The sequence below is a fragment of the Narcine bancroftii genome, chromosome 7, assembly GCF_036971445.1.
Source record: "Narcine bancroftii isolate sNarBan1 chromosome 7, sNarBan1.hap1, whole genome shotgun sequence".
Taxonomy (NCBI): domain Eukaryota; kingdom Metazoa; phylum Chordata; class Chondrichthyes; order Torpediniformes; family Narcinidae; genus Narcine; species Narcine bancroftii.
Window position 1 is genome coordinate 26,240,350 of NC_091475.1, and position 13,580 is coordinate 26,253,929.

The 13,580-nt window shown below is 44.0% G+C and overlaps 1 protein-coding gene and 1 long non-coding RNA gene across 6 annotated transcripts in view; one reads left to right on the forward strand and one right to left on the reverse strand.

Moving 5' to 3' along the window:
• Window positions 1-13,580, reverse strand: part of pde9aa (phosphodiesterase 9aa) — an 83,969-nt gene that overhangs the window by 18,288 nt on the left and 52,101 nt on the right. For all 5 annotated transcript variants that reach the window (XR_011341628.1, XM_069889203.1, XM_069889204.1 and 2 more), the window contains 5 exons: window positions 8,924-9,028; window positions 8,558-8,640; window positions 4,755-4,911; window positions 4,452-4,565; window positions 3,207-3,311 (listed from right to left, as the gene is read on the reverse strand). Coding sequence is in view for 4 of the 5 variants with exons in the window: in XM_069889203.1 (XP_069745304.1) it covers window positions 3,207-3,311; window positions 4,452-4,565; window positions 4,755-4,911; window positions 8,558-8,640; window positions 8,924-9,028 (564 nt within the window). In the remaining variant the exon portion in view is untranslated. The remainder of the gene's footprint in view (window positions 1-3,206; window positions 3,312-4,451; window positions 4,566-4,754; window positions 4,912-8,557; window positions 8,641-8,923; window positions 9,029-13,580) is intronic.
• Window positions 1-13,580, forward strand: part of LOC138738626 (uncharacterized) — a 57,178-nt gene that overhangs the window by 4,343 nt on the left and 39,255 nt on the right. The window lies entirely within an intron of this gene.

Genomic DNA, 13,580 nt, shown 5'->3' on the forward strand with positions numbered 1-13,580 from the left:
ATCAAGAAAGATGCAATCACTCTGACTGGTCTATTTTTGGGCTCCCAATAGCCACCAGGAGGTAGAAGAAAAGACCATGTAGATAGATTATGTAAAGTTACAAAAGCTACAAAGTTGTTGTAGAGAAAGACTTTTATTTATAACCATATAGACCATTACAGTATGGAAACAGGCCATCTCGGCCTGTCTAGCCCATGCTGATTTAAGTGATCTCCTCTAGTCCCACCTACCTGCTCCCTGTTCATAACCTTCTTATCCCCTCACATCCATGCAATCATCCAATCTTCTCTTAAATAACAAAATTGACCCTGCTGCAACCACCTTTTCTGGATATTCCCCAATATTGACTTGGACATCCTTACTGCCAGAGGCATGGATGGGGCAGAATTTGATCAATGTATCCAGGAGACTTTCTTGAAGCAGCGTGTGGATAGTCTACCAAGAAGGGGGCTTACTTGACCTTGTATTGGTAAATGTATCAGGTGAGGTAATCAGAGTTTCAGAGGGGAACATTCTGAGAACAGTGATCACATCCTTCTTAACTTTTAAGATGGCTGTAGATGAGGATTAGTTGGACCTTGTAGAAAGATACTAAATTGGGGGTGGGCAAATGATGACATGATTTTGACAGGAGGTTGGGGGAGTTAATGGGAGAAGCTGTTATCAGTCAAGATTGTGAAGAAAGGATAGGGATGGAAAGGTGAGAGAACCTTGGATGATGAGAGAGGTTGTGAACTTGGTCAAGAAGGAAAAGAAGCATATGTAGAGTTAAGGAAGCTGCATTCAGATAATGTTCTGGAGCAATAGAAATCTTGCAGGAAAGGCAGGGCATTGGGAAGGCCAAATGGGGCCTTGAGATGTCCTTAGTGACCAGGATTACTTGCATTAAAAACAAAGGGATGACAAGGGAGGGAATTTCTGCTTAGAGTCAGAGGAAGTGGGCAAGGTACTAAACAACTATTTTGTACGAGTGTATTCCAGTGACATGGACAATGATGGCAAATGTTTGTCTTGGGGCATTTTTAGATCGAGACTAAAGTGGTGTTGGGCCTTTTGAGGAGCATTAAAACCATTAGACCATAAGACATTGGAGCATAAATAGACCATTCAGCCCATTGAGTCTGCCCCACCATTCAATCATGAGCTGATCCATTTTCCCACTCAACCCCACTGCCTGATCTTCTCCCCATAACCTTTGATGCCCTGGCTAATCAAAAACTTATCAAAGTCTCCCTTAAATACACCCAGTGACTTGGCCTCCACAACTTCCTGTGGCAATAAATTCCACAGATTTACCATCCTCTGGCTAAAGAAATTCCTCCGCATTTCTGTTTTAAGTGAATGCCCTTCAATCCTGAAATTATGCCCTCTTGTTCTATATTTTCCCACTATAGAAAGCAACATTTCTACATTGACTCTGTCCATGCCTTTCAACATTCAAAACGTTTTAATGAGATTCCCCCCTCATTCTCCAAAATTTCAATGAATACAGGCCGAAGCTGTCAAATGTTCTTCTTACGATAAATCTTTCATACCCGGAATCATCCTTATGAACCTTCTCTGAACCCTCTCTCGTGTTAGCACATCCTTCCTTAAATGAGGATCTCAAAACTGCTCACAATATTCCAAGTGAAGCCTCACCAATGCCTTATATCACATCCCTGCTCTTGTATCCAATTCCTCTTTAAATGAATGCCAGCATTGCATTTGCCTTTTTTACCTTCAGCTCCTCTTGCATCTGGGTATTTTCAATTTTGTCCCCATTTAGTAAATGGTCTGCATTTATTTTTTTCTACCAAAGTGCATGACTGTACTATTTCCAACATTGTATTTCATTTGCCACTTTTCTGCCCATTCTCCTAATCTAAGTACTTCTACAGTCTCCATGTTTCCTCTACTCTATCTGCTCCTCCATCTACCTTCGTATCATCTGCAAACTTCTCCATAAAGTCATTCATTCCATAAACATACAACATAAAAAAAAGTGGTCTCAACACCGACCCCTGTGGAACACCACTAGCATCTGGCATCCAACCATAATATGATCTCTGAATTCCAACTCTCTGCATTCTATCAATCAGCCAATGCAAGTATGTTTCCTGTTATTACCATGTTAAGTAGCCTCATGTGCACTTGTTCAAAGCCTTCTGAAAATCCAAATACACAACATCCACTGCATGTTCCTTATCCAGCCTATTTGTCACTTCTTCCAAGAATTCCAACAGGTTTGTCAACCAAGATACTCCCTTAAGGAGACCATGCTGGCTTTGGCCTATCCTGTCATGTCCTTCCAAGCTCTCTATAACCTTATCCTTTACAATCAACTCCAATATCTTCTCAACCACTAACATCAGGTTAACTGGTCTATAATTTCCTTTTTGCTGCCTCACTCCCCTCTTGAATAGAGGGGTGACATTTGCGATTTTTAAATTAAGATGTCTGCCTGATTTCCTTGAAGAAAGGCTCAGGCCTGAAACGTCGGTAATACATCTTTACCTCCTATGGACGCTGCGAGACTGGCTGAGTTCCTTCTGCACTTCTGTGTGTTTTTCCCAATCTACTCGCATGTTAAAATCCCCCATGACTACCATAACATTGCCTTTCTGACACGCCTTTTCTATTTGCTGTTGTAATTTGTTGCCCACATCCTAGCTACTGTTTGGAGGTCTGCTGAGAGTGTCTTTTTACCCTTGCCATTTTTTTAAACTCAACCCAAAATAATTCTAAATCTTCTGATCCTATGTCAGCTCTTTCTAATGATTTAATGTCATTCCTTACCAACAGAGCCATTCCGCCCCCTCTGATCACCTGCCTATTCTTTTGAATATACTGTGTGTCATAGAGCAGTAAGCCCTATGCAGTAGGGATTTTATTGGAAAGGATACGTAGGGATAGGAGTTGTGTACATTTAGAAAGTCATGGTCAGATTATGGACAGTAATCATTGCTTTGTGAGAGGCATGTCATGACTTAGCAATTTGAGTGAGGTTTTAAAGGAGGTGACAAAGATGGTTGATGAGGGCAGGGCAGTGGATGTTGTCTACATAGAGATGATTTGGGGGAGTTGGATTCCTTTTGGGAAAGGGAATGATCTTGTTAGGACGCATGAAGTGAGGGGATAAAATAGGGGCAAGAAATGAACTGGGGAGAAACAGATTGAGAGAGTTAGGGTGGGTGGGAGGTTTGATTGGGGTGGGATTTCCTTACCTGCATGAAGTATTCCTGCAGCAAGCAGACCACCCAGGGTTCCGCCACATCCATGGGCCGCACCTCGTTTGAGATGTCACAGCATTTGATCAGCACCATTTGTAACTGTAGGAGCAGAACAGGCAGCCCACTGAACAAGTTTCCCATTCTCCCTCACCCACATCCTCTTCTGCCCATATCCTCCTCCTGCTTCTCCCTTTCCCATGTCCCTCTGGTCCATCCCTCAACCCACCCCTACATTCCTCCTCTTCCTCCCTCCTCCCTGTTCTAAAGCCCCTTCTCGCTAGCCCATATTTTTCACTAAGGCGCATGTAGTGACCTGATTGTAGTCTGTCTGAAGCCCATGTCACATGGTGACTGGGAGGAATTGAGAAGCTGCTGATGAAGAGCAGGAGAGAGTCTAGAATGGGCTTGTTACATGTCCGGTCTTGGACTGGGACAGGGTGTAGGCCCTCGGCCTGGGCAGTGTGTGTGGGCCCTCGGCCTGGGCGGTGTGTGTGGGCCCTCGGCCTGGCAGGTCTTGCTATCGTCATTATTAGGCAACAGTCCCTGCAGCCCAACTAATTTGGAGTGTAGCCAGTTAGTTAGATGAATATGAGGAGGGAAGTGTGCTGAGAGGTGACTCCTCATGAACCATGAAAATTTTCCTTGGGGTTGAAGGATTGCTGGATGCTGGAATGAATTTGGTCTCAAAATAACAGTAAACCATTGAGGACAATGAAAACTTTCTTCTCCCAGATTAAAGTGAATTTTTAGAGGGTTTGCATAGACTGTCACTGAGTGTATTCACTGACATTTGTGTACTTTTGGATATCAAGCGATGTGGGGTGAGTGTAGGAAGGGGGTGCTTGGGTAAATGGGCAGGAAAGGGTGCCAAGGTAAAGGGGCAGCAAAGGAGTGCTGGATTCAATGGGCAGCGAAGGGGTGCTGGATTCAATGGGCAGGGAAGGAGTGCTGGATTCAATGGGCAGGGAAGGGGTGCTGAGGTCAATGGGCAGGGAAGGGGTGCTGAGGTCAATGGGCAGGGAAGGGGTGCTGAGGTCAATGGGCAGGGAAGGGGTGCTGAGGAAAAGGCCAGCTTTGAGCTAGCAGGTGAAGCAGGAATAAGACCAACTCCTCTGTCACTATCTCGTGCCCACCACTCTCCATTCGTTCTTTGTGGGCTCATTGTTCATAGGTGAAGCAGTGTTTAGTGCTGTGATCCAACACCCCCCCCCCCGCCCCCCTCCTTTCTCTGTTACTCACACAAGTCACATCATCCTTGTTGGTAAAATCAAAGTTGTCAATTTTCTGTTTGAATGAGTCGAGGATCTCTCCATGTCGAGCCATATCTGTGGCCAGGATCAGTGTAATGATGCCCTGTAACAGATGGAGGAATCGGTGAGCTCTTGACTCTACATAATGATGTCTGTTCCCTCCTTTCCTGAAGGAGCCTCTTGTGGGGACAGGATGAGGTTCCTCGCTCTTGCTGCATCTTGTGTCCATTCTTAGTCCTAGGGATGAGTCTCCTTGCTAACTGTCCCCTGTGTCTGCCTGTGGCAGCCTCACCTGGCGGATCTGTTTGGCAATCTCTGGGTCCATGTTTCTGAAGATGTTGCACTCTGGCTTTGAGATGATCTGAAAAGCGACAGCACAGTGATGGTTCTCCAAGGGTGAGATGTCATTGTAACGGACAGCAAGTTCAGTGCGAGCATTGATTTGGTAGCTGTTCAAAAAAAAATATATGGTCCAGTGATAATACAATAAGACAGCATGAGGACATTCAGCCCATCGAGTCTGATGGTGGTCCCAGAGTCTGACTTGGCTACCTATCACCAAATTGATCCATAATGGAATGAACCAGTCTAATGAATTTCAAGAATTAGAAGCAGGAGTTGGTGATTTTACTCCTCGTCAACAGAGACTGATCTTTTCCTCAGTGCCATTCTCCAAAATCATCCCCAAATTCCCTTAATACTCAAAACTCTATCCATCTGTTTAATGAATACGACAACTGACACTCCACAGCATAAGGGTGAAGAATTGTGAAGGTAAACAAGATGTGGAAGCCATGGGAAGGGTGCAGAGAAGATTTACCAGGATGATGTCTGGATTGGAGAACGTGTCTTATGAGTAAAGGTTGACAGAGATGGGACTTTTCCCTTTGGAGCGAAGAAGAATGAGAGGTCTACAAGATGATGAGAGGTATAGCTAGGATGGACAGCCAGCACCTTTTCTCAGAGCAACAGTAGCAAATACCAGAGGACACCTGCATAAAGAGAGGGAAGGAAAGTTTAGGGACAGCGTCAGGGGTAAGTGGTTTGTTGTTGTAGGGTTTTTCTTTTTACACAGAGTTGTGGGTGCCTGGAATGGCTGCCAGGGATTGTGGTGAAACATTAGGGCACTTAAGAGACTCTTAGACAGGCACATGGATGGAAGAGAAATAGAGGTTTATGGGTGTGAGGTAGAGAAGGTGTAGATTGTTGAGTACATTTATGTAGCTCAGTACAACATAGTGGGCCAAAGGACCTAAACTGTGCTGAAATGTTCTATGTTCTCAGTCTGCAGAATTGGAACAACACATTGAGTGCTGAAGGAAATCAGTAGGTCAGGCAGCATGATGGAAAGGACAGTTGATGATTTGGGACTTCGCCAAATGCAGACTGTTTATTTCTTTCTCCAGATACTGCATGCCCTGCTGAGTTCCTCCAGCACTTGGTGAATCTTCAGAATTCTTCAACGGTACACAAAGGGCTTTTTTCCTCGACAGTGTTTAAATGGCCTCTCTCTTGTTCTGTATGTGGTCCTTTCAGAGGGACACCTCCGAATTTTTGTTTGTTTGTCAAAAATATCGCAGGCCCACTTTTACAGTCCACAGCCTAGCCCAGACAATCTTGACCAGAATGAAGTGGTCATGTCACACGATAAATGTACTGCATTGTGTTTTGGTATTCTCCAACAGCCTTGTTAAAATATCTCCACTATTTACGAAAGAATGGAGAGAGAAGATTAGGAACAATGGATTTGTGAGCCTGGTACCAGTAGTGAGGAAAATTCTGCAGTCTAACTTGGCACCTCAGAAACTTTGACAGGTTTTAGGAGAGGGTCACATGGGATTGACTAAATGTTGTGTTTCAGCCATATAAAACTTGGAATAATGTGTGTGATCCTCATCAACAGGAAGGATGTGGAGGCTTTGGAAAGGGCAGGATGTTGCTTGGATTAGAGCAGGGGTACTCGGTCTGAGAGAATAACCACTACTGGTGTTGTAATCTGCAGTCAGATTGCACAATGTTGTGTTGATTTTATCCTTAATTTTTAGGGGTACATGGGAACCTCTAAAAATCCCCAAGGGGTACAGAGGAACAAAAAGGTTGGGAACCCCTGGAGAGAGTATTAGTTACAGAGAGGTTGGATTGTTTTATCTGGAGCATCAGAGGCTGAGGGAGAGCTGAGGCAGTGATGGGGCGGTCAGTCGGAATCTTTTCCCAGGGTAATAATGTCAAACACTAGAGAACATGAATTCAAGGTAAGAGGGTGAAAGTTTTAAAGGACCATAAGAGTGGCAGGAGAGGATCACTGGAGTCTCCCTCCCTTCCATCGACATGATCTACTGGAATCATTGTCTGAAGAGGCCACGCAAAATCATTGAGGATCCCTTCCATCCTGCAAACAGCATCTTTCAGCTGTTACTGTCAGAGAAGAGATACAGGAGTATCAGAACCATCACCAGGTTGCGGAACAGCTTCTCCCCATGGGCACTGAGTATACTGAATGACCTCAACCTAAGGAACTGCTCACACTAACCATCCGAGAGACTTGTATTCATGAAACAATATTTATTTATTTGTGTATATATAAAATACTTGTCCTGCACATGTATTGGGTATTATGTCTAGTTGTGTGTCTGCATGTTTCGTCAGATTGTACTTGTACAATCAGATGTCAATAAACTTGAACTTGACGACGAGACGTATAGGGTAAGTAAAAACACAATGATGGAGAAACTTATCAGGTCAAACAGTGTACGTAAAGGTATATAACCAATATTTTGGGCTTCAGCCCTTCATCAAAGTAAAATTACTATGGATTACCAGATATCCCTAATACCCTTCTTGAATAAAGATATCTGTTCAGCTCTGGTTGCCTCATTACAGGAAGGATGTGGATACTTTGGAGAGGTTGCAGAAGAGATTTACCAGGGTGTTGTCTGGATTGGAGAATGTGTCATATGAAACAAGGTTAAGAGAACTCAGACTTTTCTCTTTGGAGTGGTAAAGGACAAGAGATTTCGGACTTTAGATTTATTGTCAGAACAAACGTGTGATCACATACAAGCTGAGATTCTTTTTCCTGTGAGCAAGGCAGAATTACCTTATTGGTAATGCAAAAAAAAACTGTGCAGAATGTACACATAAACAAATAAAGAAATGTAAACATACTGTGTAATATAGAGAGGAAAAAAAAATCAATAAAGTGCAAAAGTGAGAGTCCTTAAGAGAGTCCCTGATTGAGTTTGTTGTTGAGGATAATGGTAGAGGGTTAGCAGCTGTTCCTGAACCTGGTGGTGTGGGTCTTGTGGCACCGATACCTCTTTGCTGATGGTGGATGAAAGAGGTGATGTTATAGAGGTATGTGAGATCATGAGGGCCTAGATAGGGTGGACAGCCAGCACATTTTTCCTGGGGCAACAACAGCAAAATCCAGAGGACGTCTGTTTGTAATGAGTGGAGGAAACTTCAGGGGAAATTTCAGAGTTTTTTTTTTACAGAGTTGTGGGTGTCTGGAATGCATTGCCAGGGTTGGTGGTGGAGACTGGTACAACAGAGACATTCAAAAGACAGGCACATGGATGTACGAAAAATAGATGTGAGATAGGGAAAATTAGATTGTTGTGGAGTAGGTTTCCATAGGTCAGCATCACATTGAGTGCCAAAGGTCCTGTAGTGTGCTGTAATGTTCTATGTTCTATATCCTGTCTCTTCTCCAGTGGTCTGGTACCTCATTTTTGTTTAGCAAAGATCTGTTAGAGCCCCAGCATCTCCTCACTTCCTCTCACTGAGGCCAGGGACAAATCCCATCAGGCCTGGAAATTTGTCTGTGGCTAAAAATCAACCAAGAATGCTGCTGTCAATCACTGTTCTGGGAATGTAGGAATGACTATTTCCTGATCAATTCCATGGTGTTCCACTGTAAATAAAATGCCTCCATTCACACCGAAGACTGGAACAGCACTCTAGTGCCATCACCCCAACTCAGTGAAGGAAAACGAAAGCAGGTTGATGCAAACAGGGAGGGCATAAGACAAAGCTGACCAGATGAGGAGGAAGGAATGGAAGGTGATGTGAAGGGAGGTGGAGGGTAAAACTCACGTATTGTTGTAGCCGGGATGGTCCAGATCATGACATACCGCAGCACTCATGAGTATCAAGATGTCGAGCTGTGTGAATTTATCCTGGAAGAGACATCCATTCCATTTGAGGGGCACATTCTCATCACCATCTCCTTCTGACATCCGACCCTCCCATTTTTGACCACTGATTCTACCCTCCTCTTCACTTTTCATTTCCACCCTTTCCCTGCAGACAGTATACCATCCCTTCATCCTTCTTCTCGCAACCTGCTTCTTGCCCACCACCTTGTCACTCGACCTCTTACTGCTCTCTCCAACTCCCCCTCACTACTCCACTATGACCCTTCCTCCACCTCTCCCTTCCCTTTTCCCCCAACATACTGACCTGCAGTTGACATTGCTCAATGATACTGTACATCATCTGTGTGACGCAGAAACAGTGACGGAAATTGTGGAACGGGTTGTTTCGGTAATTCTCATGAACGCACAGCTTAGAAAAAATGGAGAAAGAATTCTGGTTAAATTAGTACTTGATGAGCTCCCACCTCCAACAGCCCTTACCCATTTCATACCACTACACCCATCCCAATATGCACACAGCCCAGTAGTACTCTGCCCTTGCTTCTTTACAGCACTGAGACAGGCCCTTCAGCTTAGCTCGTACATGCAAACCAAGTTGTCTACCCAAGCTAGTTCCATTTTCTTGTGTTTAATTCATGTCTCCCTATCCATGTATCTGTCTAAATACCTTAAGTGTAACAATTGTACCTACTTCGGTCACTTTCTGTGGCAGTTTGTTCCACACACCCACTACCCTCTGTGCAAAGAAGGTGACCCTCAGGTCCCCGTTAAAGCTTTCCCCTTTCACCTTAAATCTATTCCCTCTCATTTTAGACTCCACAGCCAGCACAGGAACAGGCCCTTTGACCCTTTGTGCTGAACATGAGGCACCTGATGTGTATCTTCCATTCCTGTGTCTTTCCAGAACCCCATTAAATGCCACTGTTACATCTGTTTCCACTGCTACCCCTAGCCCCCCCGCGCCCCCCCCCCCTCACCCACCCTGGCCCCTGGGCAGGGAATCCAAAACTGGTGGAAATAGAGATGGGATATTTGGCACTTTGGTGGAGACTCTGACTATTTATATCTGGGGCAAAAAGTTGTGCCTTAAATTTAGAAAAGATTAATGCAATCAAGTTGAGTCAATGTGATTTTATGAAAAGTAAATCACATTTGATGAATCTGCTGGAGTCCTTCACAGATTCAACACCAGAGATACTAGAGGGGAACCTGTTGATGTAGTGCAATTGGATTTTCAGAAGATATTTGACAATGTGGTCACATAAAGGCCTGGGCACTGGATAAAATCTGATGATAGTGGAGAATTGTTTGCATGACTAAAGCCTGCTAATCACCTAGAACAGAGTCTGAGAAAATGGGCTGTTTAGGATGGGAGGATGAAACTAGTTGAGTACCTCAGAATCAGATTTTGGCCTGCCTTCCATTATTTACAATGTGAATCACTAAATTGGAGGAGGGGGTGGAGTGTGAAGCCATGAATGACAGAGGTTGGAAGGCGTGGCAATATTTACACTCTGTAACAGGATGTAAATAGATTTACAGGGCGTTACACTTGTGAAATGGTTAGTGCAAAGCTGTTATAGCACCAGCAACAAAGGTTTGAATCTGGCGGGGACTGTAAGGAGTTTGTACATTCTCCCCATGTCTGCATGGGTTACCTCCAGATGCTCTACTTTCCTCCCACCCTTCAAAATGTACAGGGGTTGTAGGTTAATTGGGTGGCACGGGCTTGTGGGCAGAAGGGTGTGTTACCGTGCTGTATGTCTGAATTTAAATTTATTCTATGAAAACATTAAATTAAGTTTAATATGGGAAAGGTCAACATCTGGGAGGGTGTGAAGGGGTGTATCTGGGAGGGGTTGAGGGGGTGCATCAAGGAGGATATGAGGGGGTGCATCAGGGGTTGGGGGACATAGCAGGGAGGGTTTGGAAGGGCACATCAGGGAGGATTTGAGAGGTTTCCCTGCATGGGAGATCCTTGAACAAGGGGAAATTGTCACCTGATGAGACAACACCTGAAGATAGCAGTTGATTGGGCAATTGAGTTCAACAGTTGAAGACAAAGATGGGAGCAGTCATCGTCTGAGTAAGGCTTTGGCTCAACAGGCTTCAGTGAGAACAGGTAAGAAGTGAGGAATAGTCAGAAAGTGCCACCCTATTCAAGGAACCAAAAGGATTCAGCAGGTAGGCACAGGTAAGGGCTTGGAGTATGACAAATGTGTTCAGGAAAGTTTTCTAAAACAATATATAGAGGTACCAACTAGAGTGTAATACTGAATTTCCTATTAGGAAACAAGACAGGACGGGTGACAGCAGTATGTGTCGGGGAACATTTTGGGTCCAGTGATCATAATTCCATTAGTTTCAAGTTAATTATGGAGTAGGATAGATCTGGGCCTCAGGTTGAGTTTCAAAATTGGAGAAAGGCCAATTGTGAGGAAATGAGAAAGAATCTAGAGTGCCCAGATTGGGATAAATTGTTTTCGAGTAATGATGTACGAGACAAATGGAGGGCCTTCAAAGGTGAAATTTTGAGAGTACAGAGTTTGTATGTTCCTGTCAGGATTAATGGCAAGGCATAGGGAACCTTGGTTTTTGAGGAGTATTGGGGATCTAGTTCGGAAGAAGAGAGAGTTGTATTACGGGTATAAGCAACATGTAGCAAATGAAGTACTCGAAGAGTTTGAAAAATGCAAGTAAAACCTCAAGAAAGAAACCGGGAAGACTAAAAGAAGACATGAGATTGCTTTGGCAGACAATGTGAAGGTTTCTACAGGTATATTAAGAGCAAAAGGATAGTAAGGGACAAAATTGGTCTGTTTGAAGATCAGAATGGTTGGCTTTGTATGGAGTCAAAATAAATGGGAGAGATCTTAATTTTTTTCATCAATATGTGGTGATATGTCATTACACCACTAGGGCACCAGGGGTCATCCCGGTGACTTTGTATATAAAGCAGTCCAGAGCTACAGTCTAGCCTTCCAGGTTCGACTTGCAGAGAGACAAGACCTCTTAGTGTACGTATTAGTTTATTAAAGCTGTCTTATACTCACACTGCTGGTGTGGTTATTGTCAGTACACAATATTCACTCAAAAAACAGACACAGGGTCAAGGGAAGTAAGGAAAACAAACAGTGAGGTCATAGAACCTATACAGATTAAAAAGGAGGAATTTCTTGCTGACAAAGCAAATAAGGGTGGGTAAATCCCCAGGGTCTGGCAAGATATTCCCTTGAACCTTGAGGGAAGCGAGTGTAGAAATTGCAGGGGTTCTGGCAGAAATATTTAAAATGTCCTTAGCCAAGAGAGTGGTGCCAGAGGATTGGAGGGTAGCTCACATTGTTCCATTGTTGAAAAAAGGCTCCAAAAGTAACCCTGGAAATTATAGGCAGGCGAGCCTGATGTCAGTAGTAGGTAACTTATTGGAAGGCGTTCTAAGAGATTGGATATACAACTATTTGGATAGCCATGAACTGATTAGGGATAGTCACATGGCTTTGTGTGTGGTTACCAGGAAAGTTGGAGAAGGAAAGGCTGTGGATGTCATCTACATGGACTTTAGTAAGGCCTTTGACAAGGTCCTGCATGGGAGGTTAGTCAGGAAGGTTCAGACACAAGGTATTCATGGTGAAGTATGAAGTATGGGAGAAGCCAGAGAGTAGTGGTGGACGATTGCTTCTCATACTGGAGGCCTGTGACTAGCGGTGTGCCTCAGGGATTGATGCTGGAACCATTGTTGTTTGTTATCTATATAAATGATCTGGATGGTAATGTGCTAAACAGATGGCACTAAGATTGGAGGTGTTGTGGACAGTGAGGAAGGTTTTCAAAGCTTGCAGAGGAATCTGGACCAGCTGGAAAAATGGCAGAAAGAATTTAATGCAGACAAAGGTGAGGTGTTGCATTTTGGAAAAACGAATCAAGAAAGGACTTGCATGATAAATAGTAGAGCACTGAGGAGTGCAGTAGAACAGAATGATCTGGGAATACAGACACATAATTCCCTGAAAGTGGTGCCACAGGTAGATAGGGTTGTAAAGAGAGCTTTTGGCACATTGGCCTTCATAAATCAAAGTATTGAGTGCAGGAGCTGGGATGTTATGGTAAAGTTGTACAAGACATTGGTGAGGCCAAATTTGGAGTATTGTGTGCAGTTTTGATCACTTATCTACAAGAAAGATATCAATAAGATTGAAAGAGTGCAGAGAAGATTTACTAGGATGTTGCCTGGACTTCAGGAACTGAGTTACAGGAAAGGTTAAACAGGTTAGGACTTTATTCCCTGGGGCATAGAAGAATGAGGGGAGACTTGACAGATGCATTTAAAATTATGAGGGGACAGACAGAGTAAATGTAGATATGCTTTTTCGACTGAGGGTAGATGAAATGCAAACAGAGGACATGGGTTAAGAATGAAAGGGGAAAAGTTTAGGGGGAACATGAGGGAAAACCTTTTCACACAGAGAATCGTGTGGGTATGGAAAGAACTGCTAGCTGAAGTGCTAACATTTAAGAGGAATTTGGACAGGTACATGGATGGGAGAGGTATGGAGGGCTATGGACTGGGTGCAGGTCAGTGGGACTATGCAAAAAAAAAATGTTTGGCACAGACTAGAAGGGCCAAACAGGCCTGCTTCTGTGCTGTAATATTCTATGAAGACTGTGGTACCTCTTGCAGATGGCGGTGAATCACCAGAAAGTTATGGTGTTTGGATCACTGAATATTTAAATGGAAGTTAGTTTTGGGAACTCTGGGGTAGACAGTCAGAACATTTATGCTTAGGGTGGAAATGTCCAATTTGAGAACTCATACATTTATTTGAGGGGGGGGGGGTTAGTGATGTGGGTACCTGAAATGGGCTGCTCCACAGGTAGTGGTAGAGGCAGATACAATAGTTGTTTTTGAGAGGCATGGATGTGCAGGGGATGGCGGGGGGGGGGGGGGGGGGGGGTTGGGGGGG